The following is a 25,213-nucleotide window of genomic DNA, read 5'->3' on the forward strand; positions in this document are numbered from 1 at the left end:
ATTTACCCATTGAAAGTTAATAAAAATGGGTTTATTTTATTTTGATAAAGTCTTGTTGACATATGATTGTAATAATAATATTGGTTTGATGTAGAATTAGAATAAAATCTATTTAAGAGTTATACAAACATCTGATTTATACACAAAAGTCATTATGTATTGCGCTTCACTTGTTGTAGTTGTATTATAAAGGTTTGAAGAGATTTACAAGAAGTTATTATCAACTGGAGTGAAGGGATGAATAGCTTTTATAGTTTCCCTTCCATTATACTTGATGTCTACTTCAACAAACAGTATGTCTGCACACAGACTACTTCATCCAACAAAATAACTAGACATTCTACTTTTACTTTCTATTGTACACTAGCATGTTTACAAATACCAGGTTTATTCATCTGTCCTTATCACTTTGCTAACATATTACGTGCATACATGTATATAAATCCCTTTATTAATTTCAACACTATTAGAATATTGGAATAGTATTTCTACCATTCAAAATAACAATAAACAATAACTGATATTTTACTTGTATGCATGGAAAAAATTTAAAAAATGCTGGCAAATCAAAACCACAAAAAATAAATTAATTTCATGTTTCTCAAATGTGTTTTTTTCTACCTTTGTTGACATGTCTTATTTGGCCAGGGCTGGTCATATACATTAAAGAATGTTTAAAATTTTAAATATCCTATGGCTGTATACAGGAAGATAATTTTAGAGTAACCTCTTGAAGCTCCAGATTGATTTAGAGCAAAAATATGACAAATGAAGAGAGTTGGAAGATGATCATTAAGTGAGATTATGCATAAGATCAATATCTGAATAAAGTAGGAGTCTTCTAATCCATGTTCGTAATGAAATTGATAAAAATGATATAGTCCGTTGAGCACTGTATGTTAATAAAGACAAGTTGACAGAGTGGCACTTGGTTACTTGATTAACAACTGACGTGAAAAGCTTTATTAATGATGATAATTAAGGGCTAGATTAGTTGTTAATTGACATGTTATTAGCATGATGTAATCCAGTTAATGATAATTAAATAGTTGAGGCTAGTTTATGTTCAGGTTGGTGTCTGTTAGTGTAGGAATTACTGTCTCATTCCGTGCATGATTAGACATCTGTATAGATTATAGATAGAGTATCATCTACTCCTTCAACTACCCCCCAACATCACCCAGAACAATGTAAGTAATGGAAGTCTTATTAATATGACTAACATGAAGTGTGGTTTAGGACAAGTTCAGACTTGATATTAATAAATGTTTTGTTTCGAGTATAGTAATATAATTGCTAATACTAGTAACCAACTATCAAGCCCATTTCATTATTCATACAAATATTGTACTATACATAATATTCATTTTAGACAAAAAGCCCCAAAAGTTAATATCAGGTAAATAGTAAGTGGACATATAATAAACCCAATAGTTAAATTGTTATTTTCAAAATGTTTTGTTCTATATGTAAGAAAAATATAAAAAGCCTTCCTTGCAAGAAAAACTTTCTTAAACCAAGGTTTTCGTTTGCTTAAAAAACACTTTAACAATGATGTAGAGAGCGTATTTTTATTTTAGTAACTCATAAAGTAGACATTTTACTGTAATTGCGCAAAGTTCAAAATAAATAAAAGTCTGTGTAACAAATGAAAGTTGTGTAAGGTTTGTTTATGAGCCATTAGAGTTGTCTTTCCATAAAAGACTAGAAAGAAGGTTTGTTGAGTCATTAAACATGTAGAGGTTTAATTTGATGCTTGAGTTGACCTCCACTAGTAAGGTTAATGTTCTTTGTGATCACCTCATACCTGGCTTCGTTACACCTGATGGACTCCCTTTGTCTTTCCATACTCACCAAAATATCGTCATCAGACAACATCAAATGGACATTAAGAGCCGTGGGTCCATTGTCAGAGCTTTTAATTGACTTGCTGATTTTAGATCGGACAGTCCATAAACAAAGTCAACAATAGATTGAACAGACAGTTGTTAATCTGTAGAATACACCCTTAAAGCTCCACAATAACCCCTATTAAACAGCAGACCTTAAATTAACTCTAATAATGATTTACACACTGCCTGATTCTAACTCTGGAAGTAACCACCTGGCTTTTTAAGAACTACTGCAGTAATTGTAATTGTACTGATTAAGGCTCAAAAATATTAAACATATCCAGACTTCAAAAATAATAATGTGAGAGTACAAAATTAGATATGATATTATAGTTCCTAAAATGCTAACAAATTCAAAATCTGTAAATACCAAATGAACAGATCAACTTGACTTGAAAGACGTTCAGCCACTGTTATGTGACTTTCAGTTCATTATTAGAAGATTTAATAAAAGGTCAAAATAATGCTGATATTTGAACTGTACATGTACAAGTTTGACTCTTTTGAACTATACTGACTTAAGGGCACACTTTTTGAAAATCTAAGCTACCAGGATAGTACATCATACATATGAAAAGTGTCTAGAAAGAATAAGGAATTGAAGCCAAACTTAGGTTTCACCTGAATTTGCTGACTTTCAGATATTTTACTTTTGGATTTCAAAAATATTGTGAAAAATGGATTTACCTTAGTTAGTTGTGCTTCTATGACTGTCAGTGTAGGACTCACCTTTGCAAAGCTGCATAACTCACCCTACTGAGCTTAGTCACATTCAGACTTAAAACCTAACCTAACATTAATAACTTATTGACATTTTCCATTATTTGACCAGGGCTTATCTTGTTCGTCTTCGAGGGGACTATAATCTTTTTTTAAAAAAATTAAGGCTCCACCAATTTAAATATGATCATAGCATAAAATTTGGAATGCTTGTTCCATGGACAATTGCACGTAAATTTTTGATATGTCACAATTTCAAGATGAAGTTGTGCACTGTTCCTGATCCATAGTATGCTTGTACTTGTTGGTGATAATTTTGACATGAAATATGTATATCCATCATGTTTCCATTTAAAGTAGGTTTCAAACGTTTTCAGCAAAAGATTTATTAACTTGATGCTAACTACGCAATATTTATGCTTGTCAAATAGTTAATAAGTTACCTCAATTACCCAGACACCGGGCTGAACATACATCAGCATTAGCTTTGAATGGAACATAGAGAGCTTTTATCTCCATTGCATTGTTAAACACCATGTACAATATCCGTTTAAATATACATACCTTGTCCGATATTGAGATTGATTATGTCAAAAGTTACACAACAATGTTAGAGAATTTCATATTAGATATTTCCAAATATAATGTAGTTCATACTTTTATTTTGAAGTAAATGAAGATATATAAAATTGAAATATGTCAGAAACATTTTGATGATTTCAGATATTGACTTCCGTATTGGAAGCTGTAATAAGATAGTAAACTTTTCTGAAATTTTATAACATCTATTCTGTCAGTTTACTCAATTAGATATCATTGAAAGTCAATGAAGACATAAAAATAAGTCTGCTGCAATACAAGAAGTCTAGATTTAAAGTACATGGGCATATTAATATATTTTATGACATTTACGTAGGGAGCTATGTTGAGATTTAATTTTGAAATGAAGAACAATGCTTAATTAATTGGGAATAATTTGGCACAACTTAGAAATTTTATAAATACAAATGTGAAATAGTATAAATGAAAGTGCTTCCAGTATATGATGTTTTTGACATCAGTCAGTTAGAAATTCTTGCTTGTCAGTATCCATTCTTTGACTAAATGAGATCAACTCCCAACAAAAAAAATTCCTCTTGAGTAGGTTTTCATGACCTTGAGCTAGGTTAGATCAATTGATTTATAGCTGAAGCATCAGTTCGTAAAATGTTCACAAAGTCCATAAAACGATGTTTAAATTGTAAATTAGTGGTTTAAGTCGTAAATTTTTACACTTTTCCCAAGCAGGTCACAGCTTGTTCCCATCATAAAATTGGTTTAAAGCTCTTCTTTAACCCTTAAAGCCCTTCTTTAACCCATCCTCAGTATATAGTCAGTTAATTAGGGGTTAGTAGAAATAAACTCTGAAACCTACAATTTTTACCAGAGAACTTGAGTAACAGTAGGGTTTTAAGTTTTATTTGAATTTTGACAATTGGTTTCAAGTAGAATTGGTGGATACATGACTTCTAATCTTGATTATTATCAAGAATGCTATGACTTCTAAGAAAGTAATTATCTCATTCTTCTATATTTTTACTGGTATTTTTGGGACTCCTCATTTTTATAGTTACAAATTTAGAAGCTTGATTTTTGATCCATTCAGGATTTTTCTCATAAAAAAGTTGAAAAGTTTGTTTTATTTATATTAATCTCTCTTATCTGTTAGCAATAAAATTTCAACAATAAAATTTTCGCAGAGCTTTTATTTTTCTGAATTATTATGTTGGTAGTTTTGTTTGTTTGACTCTGCTGGTGGCCCTTGCATCATGATTATGGATACCTTCTTCCCTTTCAGCTTCTTAAATCCCAAGTCAAAAATTTGACTATTTGTCTATATGTTGTAACAGGTGTAATAGGGCCAGGATATGGGGATTTAGTGAGTTCACATAGTTAACACTGTCATACTTTTGTGTATAAAAACATAAATTCTGATAAAACCACCAACACCCAGTATACAAAAAAACACTTTCAGTGAGCTTATTGCTATGAGAATTTAAAAGGAGAAACTTGTAAAACACCAGCGAAACAGATGGATTGATAGTCAGTAGAATTTTATAGATATTCTGTGAAATATAAGCTTGAATATTGACCATTTGTAGTTATAATTAATGTATATGGCCGACTGGATAATAGATGGATTTATGGATATTGAAATACAGTTTGATAGTAAAATTTCCATTCTGCCAATAAGTTGAGACTGCTGTGAAAGATATATTTCATAGTGTGAACATTAAAATCCCTAATGATTCCGCCATGTGGGATTTTTTTTTTTTTTTTTCTTTTCTACTCTGTTACTATTTAGTATATGTTAGTGATGTTCTACCAAATCTGTATGGCAAATAAGGTTTCCTCATCTCAAACTTTACAACTATACCAGTAGCATTTCAGAAGGTGATTGAACGTAAGCTTTGGCTTGACATTTAATTCATGTCAATAATTCCATATCAACAATTGTAAATACATAATTTTGTAATATTTGAAGTTTTGGAAGTTTGAATATTTTGAAATCAGCATATTTTATTATGCATTTTAATTTCTCAAAATCTGTTTATGGCATGCTTTGTTTTTTTTCATTTTCAGAATCAAGTATAGATCAATTATGGTATGGTACCGGTACTCAGTTCGAAATAGAAAGCAATAAAATAGTTGAAAAATATATTAGAGAAATTAAATACATCAAATTAATTAATATCCCATGGCATATTTATTCAATTTAAGCAATAGTCAAAATGGTTGTATAAACACACTAATTAGATCCTCTCAATTAATTCAACAGATTAATTAATAGCCCATGATTTAATTGTTAAATTTTATTGATGTGTATTTAGCCTTGTTATTGGTTGATTAAAGTGCTACAAATCTACCCCACAGAATGTTTCAATTATGTTGTTAAACTTATCTTGAACATCTTTAATTAATTACCATGAAAAGTTGTTATAATAAACTCTTGAGTTATTTATTAAGTAATTGAAAATGTAAATGTTTCAATACACTTGCTACTGAAGTTGTTAAGCAATATGTATATCAATAATAATAAGAAAAGTGTTTCTGTAATCCAAGCAAGAGAAAAATTATGATTTGATTTGTTTTTTTCAATGATAGTACTTCTGTTAGAAATAAGGAACTAGATCCCCACAAAATCTGCTTAATTGTTCCAATATATCCATTCATATGTGTTTCAACAGAAGAAGGGATTATAAGAATTGCAATGACTATAAGCATAGCATATTAAGTAATGTCTGTTAGGTGACAATCTAATCCTTTTGAACAAACTAACTTGAATGGAATGGGTCGGGATAAACTGCGACCTTAAACAAACTCCAAGACAAATTGAAAATGACAAGCAACCATTTCAAAGAGCAAACAAGCATAAAATCTTCGACCATCGATAATTAGCCATTTTGTTTGATCTGTTCAAAATCCCGAGAGGACTGATTTTATCTTCTACACAAAAGATGTCGGATTTCATCAAATTAAGGAAAAATTTATAAGATTCCCTCAACTAATAACATAACTTAGTTTAACAATTGGCTCAGTCTTCCTCGATAATTCACACTAAATCAATTAACAAAATCATCTTTGACAGAAAAATTAATGGCGCAGACATGAAAATAGTATTACTTCTGTCTTTTGTTGCCAATGCAGAGTTTATCATAGTGAAAAATCGTGTCTAGAAATGACTTTCAGAGAATAACATGATTATTTGAAGATGAAAATAGTTATTTGTGTTGAATAGTTTTTCAGATTTCATGGTTTCATATATTGAAAAACGTCTGGAAAAATCAATATAAATTCTCTTTGGGTTTTTTCCTACAAAATCTTGAAGATGGTTGAAATACAAAATTAATGTTAATAAAGGTTTTTGATTTGAATTAGTTTCTGAAGAGTATAATTATATATACATCAAGTATTTTGTAGTTTGTGTAAAAAAAATAGTAAATCAGATTGGGTTCACTGTTGATTACTGAGTCAGACATTTACTTATAAATACTTATTAAACATGTAAATAATTCAGTATCTCATAGCTTAACATGTTCTGTATGTGTCTGGTAAATTTGCATCAGTGACCAAATTGCCTCCAGATATATGGTTATAATATTTAAACATGGTCAGACAAACATGTCAAATATAAGTCATAGATATAGTCTTATCTGTCACAAAATGGATGTAACTTATTTACTGAACCTTACCACTCTGATTGGTTGGTGTTGGATGTCCGGGACACTTTTTAGAAATATCGGATTAAAGTTCTATATTCAGCGACTAAATTAGAATTCAATGAGTTAATCTAAAATAATTCTTCCTTCCCAAATCTTTCCTTTTAGTTAATTTGTTTTACGCCAGACGTTTCTCAGACCTGAACGCATAAACATGGAAAATTAGCGTCAGGAGTAATAATTCACGAAGCCACGTCTTGCCAAGTATCTGAGATCATGACCCCGCGGACTGCTAGATTGTCTTGAATCAATAACAATTTGGTGGGAATAGACGCGATTGATTTATTCATTCTGACTGCCGCCATGTTATTCTATGATCTAACTCACATTGACATATTTCAGAAAATAGCAGCACTCGAATTATCGTAACAAGAAAATGATGACAATATTCACAGCAATCATTGGAACGGAGAGTGTTAATGGCAATTGTTTGTAGCAGACTGAATATTAATGGAGAAATTAACCTCTATGACAAAATGGCCATATTTTAGTCTGTGTCATCATTAGCAATTACTAAGCTGACATGTCATTAGCTATCTCATTTAGTAAATTAACGTTAACTCTACATTAGAGAAGTTAAGCTCACGATATATTCTTAAAATATTACTTGTGTTTGATAAATGACCATTTCATGTATTCTGACTTATCTAGAATAAGGGTTTATCAATGAAGAAATGTTTTATAAAGAATGGTTATTGTTATAAAAATGATTGTTTGCCTCACTCTACACTTTTAATGAATTATTAGGTGTTTGTACCATTTCAAATTTAGACTATCAAATTAAATCTATGAAATTGAAATTTAATTGAGTTTACGAAGCTGCAAATCCTTGGGGCAATATGTGATTGGTAACATCAGGCATCAATAATATATTTATGGTGTAGATAAATGGAATTAGCTATTTTGTATACTGGTATATATATATAGACAAAATAGATAATGGAATTAGTTTTTTGTTGCATAGATAGAAAAATGAACTCGCATATATTGTTTAAATGAAATGTGACATTGTAATGAAATAAGTAACCGTAATTGATGAAAAGAAGTCATAGAAAAATTAATTAAGGACATAATTCACTATTTTATGTCTAAAATATTCAGTTTTGTTCTGACTCTTTTAGCGAAAGTGGTCACTATTGTCTCTTAAAATAAATGGTGAAAATAAATTTGTCAACATTAGGATACCCAAAGCATCCATTTAACCATGTCTTTAAATTGGCATGATGACATTAGTAATCGAGACTGATCACACACTTGTGACCTGTTATGGCTCTGTGACCAATTGTTTAAATTTCTCAGTTTGTTTGCTGCCATTCCAACAAATTATCATAACAATAATGCCAGCAAATAGTTATCAATATATACTTTATTAAATTTGTTTACTTTCAATTTTCAGTTTAAAGATAGAATATGGGATTTTTGGCATGAAAATTGAATTCGTTTTGCAGAGCCATGAAAGTAGTAGGCTTAAATGAGTGGTGTTCAATCAAAAAATTGATGATTGTGTTTAATGCCTTAGTCTCAAAGTAGCTAGAGTAAAGTCATGAGAGAATATTTAACATTAAATTTATTTACTTTTCCAGGATGCTCCACAATCTGTATCTCTGGGTTTACGGATGGAAGAAATGATATTTAATCTTGCCGACACCCATCTATTCTTTAATGATTTAGAGGTAAGTTCATTCACTAATAACGGTATTACACTACCATATATACTACTTCCATTGGGTTAGTGTTAGACAAGATCTTCCTTCAGGCCAGATCAAGCATCTATTTCAGTACTGACTAGATCTGAAACAAAAATATACACCAATTCACAGTACATAAAACTTGTCAGATAGACCATTTAGCTGTACATACATGGAATGCTTGGGTATTGTGCGACATGGGTCTAAAGAAAGAATCTTGATTTGCCTGTCAACTGTTTATCACAGTAAATATGATGGAGATTTTGCTGAACATCATTTTCTTATTGGCCCTGCACCTGCTGACATTTTTGCAATCTCTGTGCTTTCTGTTTTATGCAATACGCTGTGAGCCGGAAGAAAAGGATGTTTATTTCAGAGTGTTGCATGTACCTTCTACCCCCTTTACTCACCTTCACAGTCAATATTCATCTCTTTATTCTTTCAAGACAGACTGTTTTTGAAATTGTTGACATTTTCAAAAAAGAATGTCTCTTTTTAACTTTTCGGCTTGGTTTTGAAATTGTTTCTGACACAAGAAAGAATTGCAAGTTAATTTGTGTGTTATCTAATGAGATGTAAGACCAACGTGTGATTTGGAGCGTGTGTAAATGTTTTAGTAATCTTGTTTAAACAAGGGATTATTTTTCTCGTTACACAAAACAAGGGAAACAAACGAAACAAACGCCAGTCTGTTAGCTGAAAACTAAGTTCAAATATAGCCATCGTGTGCCAAACAGATTAACTAAAACCCAATTGAAAGCACGATTATTCAAGGTAGTTGCTTGGTCTGTTGCGAGACTTTGTCCTGTATTCTGGGACAGTTTTTGTTTGTTTCTCAGCGCCGGCTTGACGACTGCAGACCTGACGATCCATACACAAGTCTTATTAAGCTGCGTGAGTAAATATTGTCCTGTAAAGAATTTACTCCAATCCTTGAAACCTGTATTGTAATGACTTTTTCCGATGTGTTTAATGGCCGTTGGAGGTATTTGGCCCACTGTTTGCTAATAACCTAGAGGTCACATGATTGTGTAGCTTTGATTAAAGTGACGAGACTTGTATAATAACGAATCGTCGATTCTGTACCTTTTTTCTTTAAAAGGATTGACTTGATATTTTTATTTGCTGACCCTCGACTTAGACGCTGAATGGAACATCTGCCTCCCGAGACCTTTTTGATAACAAGAATTGGGTCATATCTAAATCTGCTTTGTGTTTCATATGTATTCGAATGAGAAATCACGATTTCATGAGCGCTCATATCATTCAAAAATCGAAACACGTATTCTCAATCCACTATTCTATTGTTTTCTCTTGTGATTCAATCATTAATACAAAATCTATTAAAAGCTGAAAATAGCCAGGAGATTTTGTCTAAAATCACATATTAGAACAAAACACTTTTTTTTCTCTCCATGGATTCTTTTGATGTTTTTACACTTGACATTTTGTCATGGATTTAATATTTGATTCGTAAAACCTTAATTAAATAGGGGGACTTTAAAACTGTTTGCTAAAGGAATTAATGGCAACATTTTATGGTAAAATTTGTTATTTTTGTTTTAGTCACTCGTGTTATCGAGTTTCTGTGAGAATAAAGCTTTTACTTTGCGCATCCTTGTAAATATTTGGTCACCTAGTTAGCACGTTGTCGCTAATCGAAACATGGAGGGAAATTTGTCTATTGATATTTTTGGTCACGAGTCGAATTGCTGGAGATTTTATTGTGAAATAGATTAGAGATAGCTAGATTTGTTTAATGTACGGGTTTAGATAAAAATATAATTATATAAAATCGTTTTAAGGTAATCACAATGAAACCCTCAAATTAAAAATTCTTATTGTCAACTACCTATTTTTCAATAATCATTTCGGGGTAAACAATTAGTTATTTTCAGTACATCAGGTTAAATAGATTTTTAATCATAAATGATTTACTTGTTATTGGTTTGAAAATGAGTATATAAGACTTATTTGCAAATTATTATGTGCTTATGTACAATGTGACAGTGAAATTGATGTTGGTGGTATGGGGATTCCTAGTTTATAAAAACAAAATAATCAATTATCAAAAACTGAAAGAGGATTTACTATTACGTAAAAATGTACACTAATTTGTGTTGTAAGAATTTTAGATATTGATTGAAATGTATTCAATATGGAAGAATGTGATTTATGTGACATTAAACATATGAGTATCGATTAAATGTACAATTTTCATCACATTTTATAAAGAATTGCAATTCCACTAGAATCTGAAATACGGGGGAAATTGCTGATTATACGACAACCAGAATATAAAGCAGATATAAATTGAGTCCATTTTATGATGAAAATTACCCTTCTACAACGAACGGACCAGTTTTCTGCCCTGATCAATATACAAGTTCACGAAGCTACAATATTTGTTCTGTGGAGTGATTTTGATTGGCTGATAATAATGGGTTCTGGTCTTTATTTAATTGATTAAAAATGAATTTGATTGGTTAGTTGGTAGGCCATATAATTTGAAGAAGACATGAATTGGTATTAGACAAGAGAGTTCCATTGTTTATTGATCCACAGCCAATGGTCACTAAAGAAATTGACAAATTGCGGAAATAACTTGTCCTTTTTCTTCCTGTCTTATAACCAAATATACTTAAGACCGTCTTAATCTGAAAAGTAGCCATGTCTTTGGTTCCAATGTCGTCCAATTTTCATTTCTCAAATGGTCATGGAATGTTTAAAATTGGCAGATGTTATTATAGAAAGCTTTAAGATTTCTGAAAATTTTCTGCTTTGATTTACATCCTAATATCTTTCCTATATTTGTATTGTTAAATGATATGAAATAGGTTATGTCCACCAGGGTGAAGGTGGTAACATCAAGCAGCAGACTTTTGAAAATTAAACATTCAAAATAAAGTGCCTATAAACACACACACTCTTCGCAGTGTTTCGTTTGATTATACCTAATCCCACTTAACACGGCTGTAATGAAAGCAAATTTCTGTTCCAAATTATGACTAGTCAATAGTCCGATTAACAACCAATATCTAATTGCGTAACAACATCATTATGCTTTAAACAGAGCTCTAAATTGGACCAAATATGTTTACATAACGTTAGGCCCAATTAACCAGTGCATAGCAGAATATTGCAGCAAAACTAATTGCATGACAAACGAGGCTATCAAAACGAATACAATGTAAACAATATTGTTTGGAGACGAACAATACTTCCACCGTTTTTAATACCATAAATCACTGTCCAAAGTTATAGGGAAGATTCAAGATTAAACGAAGGGCTGTCATGTTGCTGTACTTGGGATAGATTGGATTGATTGGGAAGAATAGATACACTCCCCAAAAGCTCAAGTATCAGAAGCCAATCCAGCAGGCAATGGCCAGAGAGGGATTTCTCGGGCCATTGCTTCAGGAATATGATAAACACATAAAATATCTTTGTCCAGAGGCATTATTTGAAGTGAGAGGCATGATTGGGGTTTTTTTCAGAAATTTATGCATAGTTCAATATGAGAATTGCTGTTTTCAGTATATTTCCGTAGATACAGTCAAATAATATGTACAAGATAGACTTGATATTGTGAAGACGGAAATAATTGTGCTAAATAATTTTATAGTTTATGGTTATAAATTTGATCTTCCACAGCAAAATTATTTATTTATTTTTAAACATTTTAATGAGCAAGCACTTCTAAATTATCCATTTATATTAGATTTCTGTGTACAATTAATGCAGTTTGCTCTATCATGTTTTGCCATCTGACAAAAATATATATCATATTAAGTTTGATATACAGACATGTGCCACACTTTTCAATAAATTTATCCGATTGCCTGGAGGGAATCTTATTAATTATCTGAATAATTTTATCCAGTCTTTAGTAAATTATTAACAAAGGGTTTTCATTATCTGTGTCTGTTTGCGAAAAATACCTCGGGGTGGGAATCAAAACAATTCACGTCTGGTGTTTGGCTTCTCCAACCACTTCTGTGCCATTAAAATATTCTGGGACACTGCTGTTAAATTCATTTGATATAATTATAAAGAGGCTCTTCAGTTGTTGAGGTCAATTTAATCTCTTTGTCATAGAGTTTTAGTCTGTTTTATTGGTCTATTGTTTTTCAGAATGCCCTGTAAGTTCTTTAGATGTTTAGTTTAAAGTCACTGTAATGATCAGATCATATTTTCCTCCAAAAAGAAATATAGGCCATTAAAATTTAAACAATGCTATTTGAAAAGTCAATAGATATATCTACTTTGAAAACTCTTTAATTTTATTCAAGATGTCTGAAAATGAATTATTGATGATCAAGCTAGGAAAAGGATAAGTCTCAGTGGTGGTTTATGAGGTGTGTTTACTCCATTGTCCCAGTGGTCAACTTAATAAAAGTACCCTGTAGTCAACTCACATAATTTCAGGCCATTGACAAAACTTGTCGGTCATTATTAACTTGAGACATTAAAAGAGTTAAAAGACAAGTGTTGCTGATGTTACAGATTAAACTTGGTGTTTTATTTGAAGATGGTTGAGTCACTTCCTATCTTTATTTGAAATCTGTTCACTATTGTTATTGATGCTTTAAGTGTATTTGAACTCGATTTTATTCCATTGTTCTTTATTTATGGAGCTTGAATTTAGGGTAAGTGTTGATGGGTTGAGACAAAATTAAATATATATTTGGAACAACGGTGGCCAAACTTTAAAATTTTTATTAAAAAAATAAATGTTTTGGATTTTATGAAACATGTGTCAAAATTTCCAGGGAAAGAGTCAAGGCCAGAAAATTACCTGATATTGAGATGTTTTTCTTTTATGTATAGGACATTCAACTTACAATTTCTTAATGATAGAAAATCATTATCTAATTTATATCATATAAAATATAATGGTCTTATTTTTAGTCATTGTTTTCTTGTGTCGTTAAAGTAATTTTCTACAAAGAAACCTTGCTAGATTACTCATTCGACATCAACAAAGTAAATTTTTAAAAATTTGAAAAAGTCATGTTTTCATTGATATAATATTTATTTAAACTGACTTCCTTCCTCAAACTGTATTAAATCACGTATCTGATAATATTGTAATTTTCAATGTGCAGAATTTTAGAGATTTTATCAAATTTACTTAAGATAGGAATTGGCAAGCATCATTAAAGTCTGCATGGTTTTTAGTCCCGGTATTAATTGAATCCTTTTAAAGAAAATAGGAAATGCTTTAGGCCTTTCAATTCATGCATTGTTCCCATTTTATTTGAAGAGTTGCCGTATTTTTGTCTGCCATTGTTTAAGAGTTAAAATGGTTTCCAGTGTGTAGTTTAAACAGAGATGACGGTCTTTTGTTCTCTGTTGTTATCAGTTCTTGTTGATTGCTGCTGCAAGTTAATAAATCTGTTGAATTTTGTCTGTCTTCCTCTTCAAACCCTTAATTCACTCCATTAAAAGTTGTAAAGAGTTATTCACCCTTGATAAATAGCTATTGACAGACGGCCATTTTGTGGTGAAATCTCTAAATGTGCATGCATACATGTCGAATAGGTACTTGATGCCATATAACAAAACAAAACAACAGTTTTAGTTTTTGATTATAGTAATGTTTGGATTACATAAAATGTAAATTGGAAAGATTAATTTTAGGTCTCTTGTTTTTTTTCGATGCATGATTCACACATTTCTCAAAGTGGACTAATATAAGACAAATTGTCACTGAAATTGTTTACATTTTCTTCCAGGAATGCGATCAAGTTCATATAGATGATGTATCTTCAGATGACAATGGACAAGATTTAAGGTAAACTACTATAATAATTATATCCAAAATATTGTGATTAAAAATTGTAATTTAACACCTAAAACACATAATTTTACCAAAATTAAAAGAAACAAAAAATATTCAAAATAATAATTGGTCCCAAAGAAAATCATATAAGTTAATAAAAATTAGATGATTAGGTAAAAAAAAAATATATGACTTTTACATGAGATTTGATTTCCACAAAGGTGTCAATTTAATATGATATGAATTGTAAACATTCCCAATGATACTGAAAAAAGCCTTTAAGAAATAGAAAATATAACAGGTTTTTTTTTTTGTTATATTCAAACAAATCGGATGAGTTAACTTTTAATAAGATTGTCAGAGTTATTTTTTATGGTATTGACAGCGAACACCTGTTTATTTTCCCACATACTGAAAAATGTTTAAAAGTCTGAAGAAACATGGCCACATCTGGCAAGACCCTAGTTTATTATTATAATAATTAATTTATTTTCAAAACAAGTCCAATTAAAGATAAAAAATACCAGTGCAAAGAAATAAACAATTTTTTTATATGTCTGCAAAAGGTTTTGAAGATTAAGTGTGAAGTTGTTAACTGTAAAAAACATGATAAATCAAATATTCTAATAAATGTTGTGTAGTCAACTACTGATATTCAGATTAATTACTAGTATTTAATGATTATTTATTTACAATATGACAACAGAATAGTTAAGAAATTCCCCCCCCCCCCAAAAAAAAAAAACTAAAAAAAACAACTATTTATTAATGATGACATAAATGTAGTTACAAATTTGAATTTGAAAAATTTAAGTTTGGTGCTACCATGAAAGAGATTGCTTTATTTTATTATCTGATTTGAACAACCCAAGTTACACAAATTGAACAACTGTAATAAGAATAATAAGAAGAGTTTAAGCCTGACCTTTAACCCCTAGAGATTTACGTTATTCTAGTTCCATGAATTACAATTAACTTAACACATTGGAACAGGTGTTGTACTGCCCTCTAGTGGCTGGTTAATGCCACACAAACATTGCTTCTTTGCGCTGTATGTGTTAATGAACATGTTCACTTTTAATCAAACTAACTGCATCTGTCAAAACTACTATTTTAACTTAGAAAAGCTTACCTGCACTTCTTCAGGAATTCTAATTCCAAGATCAAAAGAAACTTTTTAGATCCTTTTAGAAAGACATTTCAAATATTTTTATACATTTTAAAAATATAGCTGATCAAAGTGAAAATTCCCACAATTTCCAGCTATCTGTTAAAAAAAACTGAAGAATGTGAAAAAATTTAATTGGTAAATAAATTAGATTTTGCGAGGTTTGATTTTTATTTTGGACTGAATTTAATTGGTACATATCTATTTTACATATTGTTTAATACATTATGTAAGATTTAGATAAAGAGCTGACCATTCTTGCTATAATAGCTCAAAAATAGATAATGTAAAATGAATAATTTGAAAATTTCATTCAAATTACTCTATTGCGAACGAAGATATTAGCCTTTGAAGTTTGACAAGAGGTATGCAATAATTTCAACCACCGTACTGGTTGTTCGAAGCTAAGTCTCGCTCCTCTATTTTTAGCTTAAATCAAAAAATGGCTGAACTGTTCTAATCTATTTAATATCGGACAAATCTGATGCCATCAAGAGTTGATTATGGCCTGGATAAGTTAATTAATGTCTTATTAATAATTTAGAAAACATTTCAGGCCTAAAGAAAGACCTGCAATAGGCAGATTTAGCTCTTGCATAATGTATGTTTAAGGGATAGTTGGTTAATTTTAAGATTTATATATATAATCAAGTGTTCACTGAATATTCATAATAAAAAATATTTATAAGAGATTTTCCCCCGAGGAATTTAATAAAGATAATTGAAAGTTTTATTTAGTGATATTTGTTTTTGCTGGGGTTTTTTTATCAATTCTGATTTTTGAATGATTATTTTTCAGCAATTATAATTTTGCAACGGATGGTTTTCATGCCGCAGCAAACAACGCTACATTGTGTTTAGCTACTGGTGTACGAGGAGGTGTAGATTGGATGAGAAAATTAGCATTTAGATATCGAAGAATGAAGGAAATATTTAATACTTATAGAAATAATGTGGGAGGTAAGTTCTTTTAATAATAGCAAAGTGTAAGGAAGAAGAGTGGATCTGATCAGGAGAATTGTCAGTGATAATTGTTGTTAAAAATAAGTTGAGTCATGTGTTACCATGTTTCTCTTCACTGCAGTTTTTGCTGCACAAAAATGAAAATGCTCAGTTGGTGTGTGCTTGATTTATGATTTTAAAGATGCAAAGAACCTTAAAGGACATTAAGCTTTTTCCTTTAAATTTAAAAAGAAAGTTTTCTTTAGATAGTGAACCTTAAATATCATCATGGAAAGAAATGAGTCATCCTTCAGTTGTTGAGGATAATTGTTGGACCAATATCCTTTTTTGTAAAACAGCTTTTTTGTGTATATTGCTGAAATTATCTATTTGTCTTCTAGGTTGGAATATTTCTGTCTCATGTGGCCTGTTATAGCCTTAAGTCAAGGAAAAATATCTTTCTTTCGAAATGGAATTGTGTCTTAACAAATAAAATTCATAGTGATTTCTGGATTCAGGTGGAATATTAGCTCATCACATTTTATCAGCATACATCACCCTGTTCCAGAAAAAAATAATTATCTATTAGGTTTTAGAATGAGGCATGAGAAGTATAATTAGTATTTATTTATTTTTTACCGATTTTTACAGTAAATTATTCTTCCTCATATTAAAACTTTTTTCTATGACTTCAGGATTACTGGGTCCTCAGAAACGAGAACAGTGGCTGCAGCTTCGACAAGAAATTGAACAGTTGACAGATAATTGGTTGACGATGGCTCTTAAATCATTATCAATAATTAATTCAAGGTAGGCCTCTAGTTCTATTTTCGATAAAAGCACTTGCATCATATTGAAAATCATAATCTTCCAGATTCCAGATTGTAACTTGATTAGTTACATACATGTTGATGTGACCCAGAAACATTTGTATCTCGCACTGCCCATCCCAGAACTAAAAAAGGACACTTACTGAAATGGTGGACTGTTCTAGACTGATTATGTACATTTTCTCTAAAATGAATTGCTCATACAAAGCCTATTTCTTCTCTTTTTTTTGTGGATGAAAAGTCTACGTCTTTGAAATGAAAAACCTGGAGTGTTTAATAGTGTAAGAAATTCCATGTTACACCCAGAAAGGTTAAACAAACTCATTTTCATGTTTGGTCTCAAAACAAAGTTTATTTTCTTTCAATTTTAAAAACTAACGAGGGTAAAATACTTCACAGCTTAAGGCTTGATCTTTAACATTCTGCTGCAAGTTTCAAATCCTTCTCTATAATTAGTCCATGATTGCTTTGGTACTTGCAAAATTGGCTGATTTTTACAATATGTTCAAGCCACAATATTGTTTTTCGAAAATATGAATATTTATGTAATTGTTAAAGTATAAAATAGTGTTATATTTTGTACGATTTTGAAAAATATACCACACATCAAAACAAATTTTTTTTATCATAATATTAATATCATGAAATGGGGTATATCAGATATGATGCTGAATACTTAGATTAGTATTTATTGATAACAATAATGCTATTGAGCTAAGCACTAACATCAGGCCACAATTCTGGTTTGACACACTGTTTTTTGGGTTTTTTTTAAATTTGATGTCTGGTGGTATTAATTCATGATATGTATTAGCTAAAACCTTAACCAACAAAAAGAAACATTGTAGTTTTTGCTAAATTGTAGTTTCAAATTAATGTCTTTACAGATTATGATATTATTTATTGAACTTAATGATATATATATATACATATATTTTTTGTTACAGATCAAACTGTGTAAATGTATTAGTAACAACAACCCAGTTAGTACCTGCTTTAGCCAAGGTTTTGCTGTATGGTCTAGGAGGTGTCTTTGATATAGATAACATCTATAGTGCTACAAAAATAGGTAATGGATCTATTTGTTAAATTTTAAAATTTTAGGTCATTTTTGGTGTTTTTAAGCAAATGCTTGTTGTGCATGTGCTTCTGTTTTCTGGCACTGACAAAGTGGCCAAAATTATGTGATGAAACACTCGAATTGCTGTTTTGAAAACAGTGCATGATAAAACTCAACTCCCTCCCTTTGCTACTAATTTATATATTTGTACAAAAAATTTATTTAGGAAAAAAAAACATGAAATAAAAAGAAATCCTTAAAAACTTGTTAAAATACAAAATGAAAGTAAGCTTATTGTTGGAAAATTTGATATAGCAGTTTCAATGACTTGTTAGTTTTGTGTGCCAGGACCCCACCTTGTCAAATCTATACCAGACCGACCAAGATAAAATTCCCCAACTATTTTCATCATCCATCAGTCAGCAGGAAATCTAGCTTGAAACCTCCATCACAAACGCGTCTAAAACCTGCTTCAACAAAAATCAAAAAGCCAGCAACAAAATAAACAAAGATTTAGATGGTGGAGGGCGTATTATTTTCATTCTTGTCGTTCATTATCTGTAAGATAACTTCTAGACCAGCATGCCCCATTCAAGATGGAGGGATATTTGTTATGATTTCAGGCCGATTTTCTACAAAAGAATGTAATTCTATCAAATTCACCAGATGGGACGCGAGATTCCCAGCATGACAAGGTCTTCGATAAATCTTAGTTATTTCCTACCAAGATTGTTGTTCATTTGTCGCGTAAATCGAGACCGTTGATGCAGCAATGGTATTAATACGCACAAATTGTTGGCCTTTTTCTAACATGATCTGGTAGCATCTAATCTGAGAATATTTCCCTCAAGGTCACCAGGTCATTTACACAAAAATAAAATACATGATCCATTTTCATCTACTTTCTTTTCATCTCAATATGTAACTCCTGCAATAAATACAGGATGAAAATATTTTAAAATAATCTGAGCTATAGTTTATCATAATAATAATAATAATAATTCTTTTATCTCCCCTAGCAAACCATATGAATAAATATGTTCCCATATTAAAATAATTCTCGGATAGTACAAATAACACTTTTCATCATTGGGATTTTACAAACACCAAACTAATGTAAACATAAAGATACATGATTTTCGTACCATGTAGTGAAGCCTATTTTATTTTTAATATTTTTGACATGTAATTGATAGAACTTGAAAAGAAGATTTTGAATATTATTATCAGATTGTAAACACATTAGTTAATTTATTTTCTGTACAATTCTCTTGATATATTCATGAGTGTATTTTTATTTCAATTACATACTACTGTCTTCTCTCAATGTTTATTTCACAAGATAAGATAATCAGTTGTACATAGCTGGTTCTTTAAGTTGAAAATATAAGAGATGAGGTTTGTTTACAAAGGAATAACAGTTTAGATCAGTTTATCCAATATAAATTCATCATCTGTTGATCTCAGTGTTTTTTCTTTTTGTTAATTTGAAGGTAAAGAGAGTAGTTTTGAGAGGATTGTATCCAGATATGGGAGAAAATGTACCTATGTTGTCGTTGGTGATGGAAGGGATGAAGAGACGGCTGCTAAACAGGTAAATGATTAAAGCAAATGGTCTCTTGATAGTGGAAAATTATAGTTCTAAAAATATCATAAAATTAGACATCCTTTTCATGCATTTAGGATTTTGCAAAATGGTATATGTCCAACATGCTCTTTCTTATTATGTGTTTTGAACTTTTTGTCCAAGGAAAGACTCCAAAGTCTGAGGAAAGTGAGATTCCTTAACAGTTCAATTTATTTATGTTATTTATTTGTTTGTTTCAGATGACGTGGCCATTTTGGAGAATATCAAATCATTCCGACCTTGCAGCTCTACACCATGCCCTGGATTTAAACTACCTCTAGAAAATCCAGCCAATTATAGGCTTTGTTACATATACAACCAATCAGAATAGAGATAACAATTTATCATATTTTTTAAAAGTATTCAGTTTCAACCAAAGAACATATTAAACATATATAGATATCAATCATCTGATGAGATTTCTCAAAGCAAGTGTTACTTTCATCCAATGGATGGCCTTGTTACATAATAACCCAATGACTTAACCATTGATTATGTTAATCAAGAGTGAAATGGACGCTAACTTGAAAACCTCCGTTAAAATAGTGCTTAGGGTTATTTCTACATTCAGATTGAAAAGTGCATCCATATTATGCGGTATTATTCAAGTATGGAGAACATATCTAATGCAAGCCAGAATTTTATCCAAACAGAAGAGATTACAATGCTGTGGATTGTTGAACTCATTGCAGTGTGTGGCGTCTTAGAATTATACGACAATCAACATCATGGCCATTTGTAACAGACTTTATTATTGGATGTTGTGAAATAATATGGAAAATTGCTACACAAGACTTAAAATTCCATGGAGAAAATAAAACTGGAACCACTAGCCAGCGATTTTGAATTTCTTTTTTAAAGTTTGATTGGATGACTCTTGAAAATAAAACGGAATGGTTACCATGGAAACCATTAGAAGAAAGGATTCTGTGATTGGTTAAAAGAATATCTGAATTGGTTACCCGAACCAGAGAACTGGTTAAAGAAAACCGTGTTTTGATTGGTTACAGAGATTGGTTCTGGCCATAAAAACAAAGTAAACTGGGAACAAAGATTAAAAATATGTTAAAATATTGGATGGTGAATATTTGAATATATATTAAAGATCAGTTTGTGTGTGCAATGATATTTACCATTAAAATTTAATTTTTTTTTCTTAGTTCCAGAATTGTAGTTTTTAAATGTCAAGGTCATATATATGACCATGTCAAGGTCCTGAGAATGACCTTGAACTATCATTCCCCTTTATGGATGTGTTATAATCTGACTGCTATATCAAGAATGTCTGCATCACCCTAGACTTAACAAGTGATTAATTTTAAACATCAGCATTACTGAAATATATTGATAGCAGAAACGATGGCAGTAATAGAGAGAATATAGAACCCTTATTAAAATATATATATATTTATGATGTATATTTTATCTTATATAAACCGTAAATAACACACATTATACTAACAATGTACTCTTATTTTATTTCTCAAATATAGTTTAAATTTAAATCGGAAATTAGGTGTGAATATTCTGTTGGTCCTATCTACTTAGCGTCTGCGACGTCGAAGTTTAAAAATTGAATTAGTCACATAAATAATTACAGATTTGGGGATAGACTTCATAGATATGTATTTAGTAGAGCATGATGTGTCAAATCTCTGTTATCAATTACTGTAAGACCAATTCTGTAAAACCCCTGTGATCTCTTTCCCTCAGATCAATGCCACTCTTTAGGCTCACATGAAAGTTTGTTAGTTTCATATTTCTTTGAGTGTAAACTTGACATAGCATTCCACTTTTACTAATTAATATTAATTAATGAATTATTTTAACTAATCTTCTTTTATATCTCATAGATAATTATTTTAGCTCAACATTTTTTTAAACAATTAGTTTGTGTGTGCTTCTCCTGTGTGAAGATATTTGTAATTTTGATAATAAAAAAAAATCTCACATTTAAAATAATTGTTATTCGTTTACATATTGTAACTGATCTTGTTAAAACCGATTTCCAACTTCAACATGTGGTCATTATCAATAGTTATAAGTCAACATGAATTTCAGTGTACAATTTGATTAATACAGTGCACAATTATTGCCGTTTGTACAACAAATGCAGCATTCATTTTGTTATTCATGACAGTTTATGTGATGCATTATTTGTCATTTGGCTTCTAGTTTGATAAATATTTAAAATTAAAAGAAATTCATTGATTCTCATTGTATGTGTAAAAAGCATTTTAAGCTTTCATGTGATGTATTTGTTTTGTCATTGGCTTCATTGTACAGCTTTTTAAGAATTTGAAATTTAATGAGTTTATTACATTTTAATTTTAAATTGCTATATTAATAGTGTATCACACCTCAAGTAATTCAAAAGATATTTTTATTATTGAATGTTGCAAGTCAGAAATGTTCAAACAAACCGTCTGAGATGGCTGGAACTCTTCAACATAGTCTGTGAAATCATTCAAATTATGTACTGCTAGATCTATATTTTTAAAATGTATGTGATGATTTTCCCCCATGTTTTAGAAATAAAAAGCAAATGAAAGAAATTGTGATGACTGGTATTACAAAGGATAAAACAGTTGTTATAATATTTAAAATGTCTTTCGGCTACTCCATTTGTTATAAATGAAGTTTCATAGTAGCAAAGGAGATTCTGTTAAATTGTGCATGCTGTATGCTTATATACATGTACTTTGCTCTGTCCGTAGAAGATTTCTTAAGTTTTCTTCAGTTTTATTTAAGGAAGGCAATGGTAGATTATAAACAGTTTCCTCAATAATCACAGCTCTTTGTGTTATGAACAGACAATCCACAAAGTAGCTGATTGTCTGCATATATGTTGCACAGTGTATAACCAATAAAAGGGCTTGCAAACAGGAAGCAAAGCAAAGATGACTGCAAATATTAACTTATTAATCTCTCAGGGATGTTGGTAGAAATTTGACAGTGCTATTGAATGAAAATTATGAGATTTCCGCTAAAGAAACCCCTGGTTTTTTTTTTAACCCCTCTGTCACTTTCTAATCACATCCCTGTACATTACAGTGTGTTGTCACTTTCTAATCATATCCCTGTACATTACAGTGTGTTATCTATTTATTTAATATATTTTTGAATCACAAAGATATTTCATGTTGGTTTTTTCCACCCCAGGAAATAAATCTTGCTTTAGGTTGAGCTGGTTTCATAAAATGATTAAAATACCTGACCCTGTATTCATTTTAATTATCAAAGTATCGTCATCAATCGTTTCGTACTTTTCATCTTGTTAGTTAATGTGTGTTCATGGTTTTAATGAATTTTGTTTTGTATAAAATAAAAGTATTCGGTCAAATCCCTTAAGTTTATCTGACCTCGAACTTGAGTTATGACATCAAGTTCACCTTGACCTGAGTAATCAGTTAACTTTAATAAGAAAGGGTTAATGTGAACTTTGTGTTTTCGTTGACTTGATATATATATAATATATGTATGTATTCTGTGTGAACTGTTTTAACAAATTATTATTGAGTACCATTATCCATCCTACTACTGTATTTTTTTGTTTGTCCATATTTGGGTGCCATTTTGACCATTGATAGAGCAAGTCTTGTACAAAATAAAGATTACCAGGTAAACAACATATTGTCTTATTATTTTTACTCAGACATAAATTTGATGTCTCATCGATGGCAAAAATCAGGAAGGATTAAAAGGGCGCTTGGCGTTTAACATCTGTAAGAAATACAAAATAAAGAGGATTGGGGGGCATGTGCAACCACTGCAATTTTGCCAAGATATAGAAGTACACATTTTATTGGAAATATTAGTATTGAAGTGTGATAATGCTCAGAAATCAACTCTAAACCTGTGCTTATATTACATGCCAGCACACATAAGTGCCTTTATATATGTTGGCAAAAGAGAGAGAAATGGGGTTTAATGTTCACTCAACACATACTAGGTCATAATTCAATAATTCGCTTGTGCGTAGTGGTCTTTAGAAGTGGAAGGAAACCAGAGAAACCCACAAGGTTGGACAAGGCGACTCTACTCCTTGTCACGTACAACCGGCGAATCGAAACATGGACTCAATGACAGACCTTATGATACAGCGCACATGTGCTAACCATTCAGCCATCTCCCCCCCCCCCTCCTGTTGGCAAACAATTAACTGGACTATAAAGAAAGGGAAAAAAGTATTAAAAACCAGCGGCTGCCAGGCAGGATACACCCACATTTTCGTGAGATGGATAGAAAACAAGCTAAAACGAAAGTGATTTTTCCTACAATCAATGGCCATAATTCAGGAAATTAAAGGAACCAAGATCTTTGAGTTATAAACTTACATTTCAAGTTTCAACAAAATCGGATAAAAATTGTGACCTCTATAGGGTCCACAACCTTGATATACCATATTTTTACGCAATTTGAGAACGAGGGGCGGCCATTTTGTCTGTCAGTTTTGGGTCGATTTTCACGAAATTAGAACTCAGTCGTCCTTAGGGTGAATAATACTTTTTTTTAAATCGGATAAAAATTATGACCTCTATAGGGTCCACAAGCTAAAAACGCAATTTTCGTAAAATCAGGGGCCATAATTCAGTAAGTTACGGTCCGATGTGCGTGAATATCGAAAGGAACCAAGATCTTTGGGTTATAAACGTACATTTCAAGTTTCAACAAAATCGGATAAAAATTGTAACCTCTATAGGGTCCACAACCTTGATCTACCATATTTTTACGCTATTTGAGAACGAAGGGCGGCCATTTTATGTCAGTTTTTGGCCGATTTTCACGAAATTCGAACTCAGTCGTCCTTGGGGTGTAACAGTGATATAATAATATGATTTTTTAAATCGGATAAAAATTATGACCTCTATAGGGTCCACTAGCTAAAAACGTGATTTTTCATACAATCAGGGGCCATAATTCAGGAAGTTACAGTCCGATATGCGCGAATATTGAAAGGAACCAAGATCTTAGGGTGTAACGGTTATATATTAACACAGTTTTTTAAATCGGATAAAAATTATGACCTCTATAGGGTCCACAAGCCAAAAAACGCGTTTTTGCGTATAATCAGGGGCCATAATTCATGAAGTTACGGTCCGATATGCGCGAATATCGAAAGGAACCGAGATCTTTGTGTTATAAACTTACATTTCAAGCTTCAACAAAATCGGATAAAAATTGTGACCTCTATAGGGTCCACAACCTTGATATACCATATTTTTACGCTATTTGAGAACGA

At 31.0% G+C, this 25,213-nt stretch overlaps 1 protein-coding gene across 5 annotated transcripts in view; it reads left to right on the forward strand.

Moving 5' to 3' along the window:
* Nucleotides 1-23,602, forward strand: part of LOC126817486 (eyes absent homolog 1) — a 118,193-nt gene extending 94,591 nt beyond the window's left edge. For all 5 annotated transcript variants that reach the window (XM_050544495.1, XM_050544497.1, XM_050544498.1 and 2 more), the window contains 7 exons: nt 8,455-8,544; nt 14,298-14,356; nt 16,312-16,472; nt 17,150-17,264; nt 18,232-18,353; nt 19,838-19,938; nt 20,172-23,602. In XM_050544495.1, coding sequence (XP_050400452.1) covers nt 8,455-8,544; nt 14,298-14,356; nt 16,312-16,472; nt 17,150-17,264; nt 18,232-18,353; nt 19,838-19,938; nt 20,172-20,252 — 729 coding nt within the window. In that variant the 3' untranslated portion in view covers nt 20,253-23,602. The remainder of the gene's footprint in view (nt 1-8,454; nt 8,545-14,297; nt 14,357-16,311; nt 16,473-17,149; nt 17,265-18,231; nt 18,354-19,837; nt 19,939-20,171) is intronic.
* Nucleotides 23,603-25,213: the final 1,611 nt, after the last annotated feature.

This window comes from Patella vulgata, chromosome 4, assembly GCF_932274485.2.
Source record: "Patella vulgata chromosome 4, xgPatVulg1.2, whole genome shotgun sequence".
In the NCBI taxonomy this organism is placed as follows: domain Eukaryota; kingdom Metazoa; phylum Mollusca; class Gastropoda; family Patellidae; genus Patella; species Patella vulgata.